An 11,604-nucleotide genomic window follows, 5' to 3' on the forward strand; every position below is an offset into this window, starting at 1 on the left:
AGATCTGTCCTCTCTCGTCATGAACTAATGAGAAGAAACATACGGTTCATTTGTGCAAAAATAGCATGTGCTATTAGAGTTGTTAGCTTAGCAAACTATATATATACAGAATACAATGTTGATGGCTTGCTTTAGCTTATAAAATTTTAGGTATTATCATAAATGGTACCTGAATTTATCCTCTATTTTATCGATGGTACCTGAACTTCAATTTTGATCACACCAGTACTTGAACTTTTCGATTTCATTTTAAATGATACCTATCACTAACTTCCGTTAATCTTCCTTTAAAAACTGACATGTGCCTAGCATGTGACTCATTTTTCAAGGATAAATTTATAAAATTAATTTTTTTTTTCTTTTTTTTGTAATATCACTTATTTTCACTTGTATTGAGGCTATAAAAAAGTGAGACTATTAAAAAGAAAAACTTTCAACTTCAATTAAAAATATGAATGACAGGAAAAAATGAAAGTTTTGATAAGCTTTTTAAATGTTTTATAGTTTGCCCAAAAAAAATGTTTTATAGTTTTATTTGAAATGTTTTGTCTATATCTATAAAACAAATTAACTTTTGATGAGATCTTGTTTTTAAATTTTATTTTCATAAGAGGGTAGACATACATTTTAGTACAGTTTAATTTCTTTTTTTAATTGAACTTTAATTTTTATTAACATATTAATTGAACAAAATATTATTTAAGATTTTTTTAGTAAACAAAATTATTTAGATGGGTATTTTCATCAAACTACTCGTAAATACAGGTCATGTGCTATGCATATGTCATTTTTTAACGAAAGATGAATGAAAGTTAGTGATATGTACTATTTAAAATGAAATAAAAAAGTTTAGCTACTGGTTGTAATCAAAATTGAAGCTCAGGTACCATCAATAAGATAAATGATCATAAGTTTTGGAGAGTTTCTATTGGGACCTCCAAATCTGCTCACTTGACCTCACTCTATTATGAATTATTAAATGACATATATAACCTACTATAAAATGACAATTAAGGACAATAATTATACCCAAAAAAAATATTCTATTTATTTTATATAGATTTTCCAATTCAATAATATTAGATTGTATTTCTTATTATTTTCCTTATCTATTTTCATTTTCCAATTTCACTACATACTCATTAAAGCATTCATATATATTTAATAAGAATTAAAAATATGATTAAGATCATGTGACATAAAAATGTATGATATATATGTAGAAAAGGAAAGTAAGTATCGGGAAAGGAAAGTTGTTCCTTTCTTGTGTTTGGGATGCAAAATGAAAGGAAATACTTTCCTGAAGCAAAGGAAAATAGAGGGGAAAATGGTTCCTTCCATACTCCAAAGGAATCACTTTCCCTCCTTATTTCCTTGCATTTATTACTCACAACACATTATTTTATTGTATTAATTACAAACTTTTTAACAACTTTCTGACTAGCTTTCCTTATGTTACCAAACATCGGAACGAAAAGCTCTTTGGAAATTTTATTTCCCTTCCCATGGGAAAGACAAAGGAATTACTTTCCTTTCTGTGAACCAAACAAGGCCTAAATCTAAGTCAATCCATTATATTTGTTAAAAAAAAAAACTAAAAATATTTAAATAATTAATCATGTGGTACAAAAAATACAGAAAAAAAATAAACATTAAAAAACAAATGATTTTTTTTTTTTGAGAATAAAAACAAATGATTTCTTCATTTTTTTTTTGGAACAGCTAAAATAGAAAAAAAAAAAAAAAAAAAAACAGAATAGTTCATGGCATTTTCTTATTGATTAGACATTAATTTTTGAAACTCAAGTTTGATTAAGAAATGTATATTTAGTTAAGATTTATAGAGTGATTAAATTATTGAAATGACTAAATTTTTTATTTTAAAGATAATAATTTGTTTGCAAATTATATGAGTGAGGTTATTTGAGGAAGTTTAGTGAGGTTTAGTAAGTAAATTTAGTATTTGAAAATTTGATAAGAGGTGTAAAAAGCATAGAGGTCAAGTGAGTAAATTTGGAGGTTCCAATAGAAAAACTCTACGTTCTGATACCATTTGTGATAATAACCCTTTAATTATAGATTTGTAATTTTTGATACTTCATTATTTAGATATATTTAGAGCATATTTTTTTACATTTAATTTATGATTTACTTTTAGTTAGCTTTAATTCCATCTTAGTTTAAGTCTACTTATTCTTCAAGTTGTGTATTCCCCCGTATGTAATGTTTATTGTAATTTTATATTGCATCATGAATTTGTTATTTTTTACGAGTTTGCTACTCATTATTTCTTGTACCTGTTAGAGTGATTGTTGAAGGCTTGCACTCGATATATTTTCTCCCTCAATGTCATCCATGTATGAATTCTCTTCTATTCAAAAAGATGCATGTGAAGGGTAAAACAAAAGATTCACAACTTCGGCCGTTTGCTCCACCTTCTTTGTATAACTAGCTGCTTGGTGAAACACGAGTGAAAAAGAGTACCACGTATCCTACCCTACCAAAGTTAGACTCTCTATAAAGGTTTTACTTCATTATGATAGCAAATATATTTAACAGAACAACTAACCTTTCCTTACTATTGGAAGAAAATACAGTTCACGTTTCAATTTCATTGTTGCAATATAAATTAACTATTTAAGAATATGAGTATTGAGAGAGATTGATGAGAGAATTGTATTTCATTATTGAGAATAGGAGCCCTATATATAGGGATTACAAAGTACATGTTCTAATGATACAAGGAATACTATTCCGAATAGGACTAGGAATTCTAGAACATTCTCTCCTATTACTACTCCTAGTTTGATTAGGCACACAAAACCAATTTTCCTTCAACACTCCCGGCCCCTTGTGCCGCTCAAACTTGGTGGTGACGCTTCATCCGTTGCCTCGTTAAAAACCTTACTCGAGTGAAAAACCCTGTGGGACAAAAATAAGCTCGAGGAGGAGAAAAAGAGTACAACACGTCCTTCACTCTTCGAGATCGAACATGTAGACATCATAACTCCCCCTGATGTCAATATCTCCCCCTGATTGCTACAATCATGGGAGTTCGGATAACTTTCTCAATCCGATGCTCTTCACATGTTTCTCGAAGGTGGATTTAGGTAACGACTTAGTGAATAAGTCCGCTACATTATCCTCTGATCGGATTTGATTCACTTCAATTTTTAGAAGTGATTGTTGTTGCTGATTATAAAAGAACTTAGGCGATATATGCTTGGTGTTGTCGCCCTTGATGAAACCTAACTTCATTTGCTCAATACAAGCTGCATTATCCTCATAAATGCATGTAGGTTCATCCGTGGTAGACTTTAAACCACAACTTCCTTGAATATGTCTAATTACAGACCTTAGCCATATGCATTCACGTACAGCTTCATGTAGAACAATAATCTCTGCATGATTTGAGGAAGTAGCAACAAGGGTCTGTTTTGTAGACCTCCAAGATATCGCAGTGCTTCCCATGGTAAAGACATAACCTGTTTGGGAGCGACCTTTGTCAGGGTCAGAGAGGTACCCTGCATCAGCAAAACCCATCAAAACATCATTGTCGTTTTGATGGAGGGAAGGGGGGGGGGGGGGGGGGACGCCGGCCACTATGGGCGGTGGCGGCAGCGGCAGCATGGCCGACGACAATTCCATGGATGGCGGCGTTTTGCCTCTTGGGGTCCGATCCCAAATTTCCGTCATTCCTTTTCTCTCTGTAGGGATAGAATAGGCCCATATCAATCGTACCTCTTAAGTAACGAAAGATTGTCTTTACACCAATCCAATGGTGGCGTGTTGGCGCAGAGCTATGTCGAGCTAACAAGTTCACTGCGAATGAGATGTCCGGTCTTGTGCATTGAGCTAAGTACAATAATGCGCCAATTGCACTTAAATAGGGCACTTCGGCCTCTAATGATTCTTCGTCCTCATCCTTTGGACCAAACAGATCTTTTCCGGCCTCAAGACTTCGGCCAATCATGGGAGTACTCACAGGCTTTGCTTTATCTTCACTAAAGCGCCTTAGAATTTTCTGAGTATATGCAGCTTGATGGATCAAAATCCCATCACTACGGTGCTCGAGTTCTAAACCGAGACAAAACCGTGTTTTCCCAAGATCTTTCATCTCAAATTCGGATTTCAAGTATTTAGCAGTTTCCTTCAACTCATCTAGAGTTCCAATTAGGTTCATGTCATCGACATAAACTGCCACGATTGCAAATCCGGAACTTGTTCTTTTAATGAACACTCATGGGCATATTTCATTATTAATATATCCCTTCCCAATCAAGAAGTCACTTAGACGGTTATACCACATCCGTCCGGATTGTTTTAATCCATATAGTGAGCGTTTTAATCTTATTGAAAACGCGCTCCGTGGTTTAGAGCCACTTGACTTGGGTAATTGAAGTCCATCTGGGACCTTCCTGTATATCTCTGAATCTAGATCCCCATAGAGATATGCTGTAACCACATCCATAAGCTGCATGTCAAGTTTTTCAGAAACTACCAAACTGACAAGGTAGCGGAACGTTATAACGTCCATTACGGGAGAATATGTCTCCTCGTAGTCAATTCCAGGGCGTTGTGAGAAACCTTGCGCCACAAGGCGGGCTTTATATCTTACCACCTCATTTTTCTCATTACGCTTTCTAACAAAGACCCATTTATGGCCAACAGGTTTTACATCAGGGGGTGTCTGCGTTATAGGCCCAAATACCTGTCTCTTTGTTAGTGAATCCAATTCAGCCTGGATCGCATCTTTCCATTTAGGCCAATCCGCTCTTCGTTGACATTCTTCGACAGAGCGAGGTTCGATATCATCATATTCTATAATTCCTTTTGCAACATGATATGCAAATGCATCATCAATAGCCATAGAATTTCTATCCATCATCTCATGTACACTAGTGTAATTCATGGAGATCTCTCTATTCTCTGGAATTGGTTCTGACATTGGAGTGTCCCCCAATGATGTCTCTTGGACATAACCATAATCCAGAATATTCTCATGAGATGGATTATTCACATCGATGATTAATGGATTATTTTGTGCCAAACTCGCTTTTTTTCTTGGGCTAGAATCCATCGAACCTATGGGCCTCCCGCGCTTCCTAGCAGGAGCCATGGGCCTAGCCACAACGTCACCATCTTATGAGAGGGGACGTTGGCGCCATGCTCAGGTACTCTTGAGGTGGCGTCATGTCCTCTAATTTTAGGGACATCAATCCTTGCAGGCACGTTTGCAGCATGTATATGTGATCTCGTCACTTTAGCGATATCAGAAAACGCATCAGGCATCGATTCTGCTACGTTCTGAAGATCGAGAATTCTCCGCACTTCAATTTCAGACTGTGCGGTTCGGGGATCAAGATGAGACAGAGTGGGGACAGACCACAACAATTCCTATCGTTCCTGTTGAACATTTATGTTTTTATCTCCCCCTAATGACAGGAAGACTGTCTCATCGAAGTGACAATCCGCAAATCTAGCGGTAAATAGATCACCTGTCAAGGGTTCTATGTAGCGGACAATTGTTGGAGAATCATATCCAACGTAAATGCCTAATTGTCGTTGAGGACCCATTTTGGTGCCATTTTGGTGCGCAATAGGCACATAAACTGCACACCCAAATATGTGTAAGTGTGAGACATCAGGCTCATACCCAGTCACCATCTGGGACGCAGAGAAGGGTTGATTGGCGGTGGGTCTCAGACGAATAAGCACAGCTGCATGCAATATTGCATAGCCCCAAGCAGAAATAGGGAGATTGGTGCGCATTACCAATGGCGGCTTCTGCGAGACCATTTTGGGTGTGAACATGAGGAACAAGATGTTCAACTTCAATCCCAATGGACATGCAAGAATCATCAAAAGTCTTTGATGTAAACTCCCCAGCATTGTCTAATCTTATAGACTTAATAGGATGATCAGGGTGGTGAGCCCTTAATTTAATAATTTGTGCTAGGAGTTTAGCAAATGCAGCGTTCCTTGTGGACAAAAGCATGACATGTGACCAGCGTGTCGATGCATCAACCAACACCATAAAATATCTAAATGGTCCGCATGGTGGTTGAATAGGTCCACAAATATCACATTGGATTCTTTGCAAGAATGGTATATTTTCTTTAGTGTCCTTTGCATAGGATGGTCTCGATCCTAATTTTGCTAAAGAGCAGGCTTTGCAGAACGAATGATGGGCTTTAGAAACAACCAATGAGGATTTTGGTTGAGCCACGAAGTCACAAGTGACTTTAGAAGTAGGATTTGGAGTAAAAAGAGCATGAGTGGCATCAAGGCCACCTTTGGGCCGCAGGGGGACGGCGGCGCCAGCCAAGGATGGCTGGTTTTGAGGGTGAACGGCGCTGTGAGGCGCAGGGGCTCTTTCGGAGTCCAAAATCTGATTTTTACTTCTTTTCGTTCTGAAAAATGGATGTCCGTGCGAAGTCTTTAATATACGGATCATCATATCACGACCAGGGCGTCCCAAACGGTCATGCCAAAGCCTATATGTGTCTGAATCCCATAAATCATCTCTCATAACATGATTGGATTCAATGATTCGAATAGTGGTTGCATACAACCCACTAGATCGACACATAAGTTTCTCTAAGACTCGTTTATGTCCGTAGTCATTAGAGGTGATGCAAAGAAACTCTTGTCCATTCTCACAATGTGTTTCCACATGAAAACCATTGGCTCTTATATCTTTGAAGCTCAATAGGGTTCTTCCTGCCCTAGGAGCATAAAGAGCTTCAGTGACATTTAAAGTTGTGCCATTTGGCAACATAAATTGGGCTGGTCCTCTACCATGAATCAATTGAGATGATCCAGCCATCGTAGTCACAGAAGATCGAGTAGGCGCTATCCATAGGAATAATTGCCTATTTCGAAGGATGGTATGTGTAGTTGCACTATCCACGAGGCATTCGAGCTCTCCGGGAAACATACTGAAAAATAATAAAGTTCGAAATTAAAATATGTCCAAGACATTGAATAAAATAAATCGATACTTTATTAATAATAGCCAATGATTACATCAAAGTTTCTTGACCAAAATCTAATCCAACATAAAAATCAAACCGTAGACAAATCGTAGTCACTCAATCCGTTCGGTAATTTCAATTTGGTTGTGACCAGGTAAGGTAAGGTGAGATTTTGGTGGAGTGTTGCTCACTTTTAAAACCGTTCTCTTAGAACAAACCTTGCCTAGACATCACAATTACTCTTGAGTACGCCTAGAGGGAAAGAGTTAATACAATAAGTCATTTTATTGATTTAAGGCATAATTGCCATTACATAATTCTTGGAAAAATAAAGGACTATACTAATCAAAATCTGCAACATCCTTGTGCAATTCTTTGTCAAATTTTTGAAGTCCGCTATGGTGAGATTGACATTGGCATCATCACCATCTTCTTCTTCTTCGGCAAGATAGGCTTCATGCTCTCTAAAGTCTCTATATGCCTTGTAAGGCGCAGCTAGTTGATCGCTTGCATTGCATTGCTTGAACCAATGCTCACTTGATCCACATCGATGACACATGTCATTGTGATTGCCTCCCTTTAATTGAGGTGCATTGTTTGCACTTGGGTGGCGTCCCCTAGAGGAGTTGGCGCCATTCCCACGGCCTTGGGCGGCTCCACCATGTCCTGGAGCCCCACGGCCTCCTCTCCCACGTTGCCATGTATTGCCACGTGTTCGTCCTTCATTCTGACGATTACCTTCCTTTTTAGGGCGGTTATATGGACCAAAACGTCCGTTGTGTCCCTTATTTTTAGGGTTCCGCTCCTTGCGCCCTCCTTTGGGTGCATTATTATAATTTTCCTCGTGAACGCTCTTAGTTCTGACAGGTCTTGAATTATAATTCTTCACGAGGATATTATCATGTTTTTCAGCTACAGACATAACATTAATTAGCTTATGAAACCTCGTGATCCATCCAGTATTGTATTCGGTTCGATATTGCTTTGATACCAAAATTGCTGAGACGGGGAAGGTGGAGAGAGTTTTCTCAATTAGCTCTTGCTCCGTGACAGGTTGTCCACAGAACCCCAACATGGTTTTGAGGCTTAGAGCTTCTGAATTAAATTCAGCTACGGACTTGAAGTCGGCGAATCGTAGATTGCTCCATTGAACTTTCAAGTCGAGGAGGAGGGAGTCCTTGACATTGCCAAAACGCTCTTCTAGCGCAACCCATAATTCCCTAGCATCCTTGATTGCCATGTACTCCAATCGGAGTGATTTATCCAAGTGACGCCCCATCAAGATAAGGGCGGTGACATTATTCGTAGCCGTACGCTTGAATAGGAGATCAGGGTTTGGTGCCTGAATTACGGGTAGGATCCCTTTTGAAGTGAGGTGGTTCTCAACATCCGTGACCCAACTATGATATTCCTAGCCAGTTGAGTCAAGTATAGGAAAGTCAAGCTTCGGCTTCGACATCCTGAAATAAGAAGAAGAAATATATTAGTTTCGGAGTTAAAACTTCCACGACAACTAAATAATAATAAGATTTCCGAGCTATGCTACCAAGAAATCGATTTCCAAGAATAATTGGATTAGACCGAAACAATGATGTTTATATGGTCATAAATCGATGCTTGCGGACGCTCTTAGTCCGAAGTCTTACGAACGCTCTTAGTTCGTTAATAGCGTGAATCCCCACGATTCCGCTTTTCAAGAATCAAACCCACGTTATAAGAAAGGTGGGATGTAGAAGAAGGGAGGTTACAAGTCCCCGAAGAAAATAAGGAGGAAATTAAATTTCAAAAATGGGAACTTTAATGTAAATACTTACTTGGTTAATTGAAGCTTGAAACCGTGAAGGATTGCAGACGTGCTATCGATCCTGGATTGGGATTGCAGATACGGTTCGATCCTAAGCTAGGAATATTGCAGTGGCTGTTCAATCCTAAGCTAGGATTGCAATGGCTGGAACACGGGGCTGCAGGGGCAGCAGGCTTGTGGCAGAGCTGCAGGGGCAGCAGGGTGCACGGGCAGTAGGCACTGCTGTGATGTTGCAGGGGCAGCGGAGACGCAGGAGGAGGTTGGGCCGAGAGAGCTGCAAGGCGCACGGGCCCGGTAGGGCTGCAGGGGCAGCAGGGCAGCGACGCGGGGCTGCAGGTTAGGCTAGCACGGGCTAGTGGCTGCGGCAGATTTCGGTGAAAGGAGTTTTCGGGTTTTTCATTTTTGTTTTGTGGCTAGAGCTCATGCTGATAACGTGTTTAAGAATATGAGTATTGAGAGAGATTGATGAGAGAATTGTATTTCATTATTGAGAATAAGAGCCCTATATATAGGGATTCCGAATAGGACTAGGAATTCTAGAACATTCTCTCCTATTACTACTCCTAGTTTGATTAGGCACACAAAACCGATTTTCCTTCAACATTAACTAAATAAATGCACCATGCTTATCATTCACACACAACAACAAATTATTTTGTGGGTTCCTTGCAACAATAATTAAATTGGTAGAGCTGCTATATCTATAACCATAATTTGTTGTGGTTGGTATGCCATGTGATCGATCTAGAAGCAACAAATTAAGTATGGCAGAGGTTGTCGATATCTCATAATTTTACGCGACTCGTCCACATTTGCTGCTGATGATCGATCGAGATACACACATGACTGCAGCTATTCGGCATATATTTACCTCCATGAAACTGCAGCTAATTCAATCTTAATTAGTTTTCCTTATCTTGTATTAATGGACCAACATATATGATGCATTGATCACTCATCCGTATGATTTACGACACACACTCTCTACAGTTTGTAAACTAATTAATTAAATAGGCGGGTGCTTGCCTGCATGTGTATTATCATGAAAGTAAGGAAAGACGATGATGGATGATCAGCTAGATAGCCTCCATCGCCACTAGAGGCAGGAGTATATAAACGGGGGCAGAGAAAAAAGATTTCTTTCCTTTTCTACCCTCTCCTCTACCCGTGAACTTAGAGAGATTTATCTTTTTTTTTTAGTGTTCAATCACACGGTGTCCTCAAAGGCTTCCTAGGCCCATAGACTAATCCGTGCTCGGAGGATCTTGTCAAAACGCTTCCTCCCCCTGGACACCAAGAATATATTGGGATTTAACTCCAATAAGCGTCGACGAGATTCGAACCCGGGTATGGAGGTCCCACACCTGGAGGCTCTTACCAACTCGACCACCTGTGGTGGTTACAGAGAGATTTATCTTTATTCCGTTTTATCCCTTTTTTTTTAAATTTAGAATCCATATCAGTCTTTCTTTTATTTCCATCCATCTAATTCCTAATCTCGTCAAGTTCTGATTTGGATAAAATTCATCTATATCTTCATTTTGTAAACTCAATCTTAACCAAAAACAAAAAAAAGTGTATCATCATCAAAATCTCCATTACACCACCCTAATACTAATTTCATAAGTTAAATCTCAATTTTTTTTTTGTCCTTGTTCATATCTCGCCGACGATGTCTAGATCTCACTGAAGATGAGCAGATCGGACAACATCACCTTTCATAGCCGATATCAACAACAGAGTCTCCGTTCTTCCTCTGCACTCTGTTTTACTGCCTATTAATTTTCTTTAAAAAAGAATGCAAAATTAAGAGGATACTCTATCTGAGAGAAACAAAAGATTATGAGAAAAGAACTTCTAAAGAAGTATGACGAAGCAATAGAACTAAAAGGATCATATGAGGGCAAAAATAGAAGAAAATGTATTGAAAACATTTCAGTCTTATTTAATGTTAGGAAAAGAGGAGAAATTGCCACTTGCAAGAGTTTGCACACACAGACACACTTGCTTCTGTATCTAGCATGCCCATACTATTAAGATGGGAGAGGCTCTAATGAGTATCGATCTTTAAAATGAGAACTAGTTGAGGACTTTCTAATCAACAGTTTGAGAGACCCACTTTTCAATTATATTTTGGTAAATCAACTGTTAAATGTTTAGGTATGCATTAGTAGATCATTTCTAAAAATTTCTTTCAAATTGCTAATCGTTAAAGTATCGAATTAGATCAAATCAATGGAAGAACTACATCTGTCAAATCTGAATCGTTTATGTTTATAAATGATAAATCATGATTATGAATGCTTTAATGATTGTCAATTGAATTGAAAATCTGTAGTAATGATATACTAATGAATATCTAAGCATCTTAGGTTGATTTACTGAATGTAATTGAAAAATGAGTTTCACAATCGTTGATTATAAAGTCTTCAACTAGTTCTCATTGTAACGGTTTTCGTTAGAGTTCTACTCTTTTCTGCTATGGAGCCAAAACTGAGGCCAGTAGCCCCTACTTATCCTTATGTGACTAAAGTAGGCAAGGAAGGCTAGCTAGCTGGCTCCAACAAAGCTGCGCCGGCATGCAGTCGACTCATTCATCCAACATTAATATGGATGGAGGCGAGTCTAGTGTTAGAGTTGACTCTCGCGTTTAGCCTGTAACTTCCTAATATTTTAATCAATGATTTATGGTCAAGCTAAACTAGTATTGAAAACAGATCTGCGCGTACTGTACTGTTTAATGGAGCAGCTGTATGCCATTAGATAAAATGAATACACTGTTGCAGCAACTTCATTCCACCAAAAACAGACAAGCAAGCTAGC

The 11,604-nt window shown here is 38.3% G+C and overlaps 1 protein-coding gene across 1 annotated transcript; it reads right to left on the reverse strand.

Moving 5' to 3' along the window:
- Positions 1-7,243: 7,243 nt before the first annotated feature.
- LOC133713878 (uncharacterized) lies at positions 7,244-9,297 on the reverse strand. The gene is made up of 2 exons (XM_062139905.1): positions 8,792-9,297; positions 7,244-8,437 (listed from the first exon to the last, which is right to left on the reverse strand). Exon 2 carries the CDS (start codon positions 8,254-8,256, stop codon positions 7,270-7,272), a length of 987 nt encoding a protein of 328 aa, XP_061995889.1. The 5' UTR covers positions 8,257-8,437; positions 8,792-9,297; the 3' UTR covers positions 7,244-7,269.
- Positions 9,298-11,604: the final 2,307 nt, after the last annotated feature.

Source organism: Rosa rugosa, chromosome 6, assembly GCF_958449725.1.
Source record: "Rosa rugosa chromosome 6, drRosRugo1.1, whole genome shotgun sequence".
Taxonomy (NCBI): Eukaryota; Viridiplantae; Streptophyta; class Magnoliopsida; order Rosales; family Rosaceae; genus Rosa; species Rosa rugosa.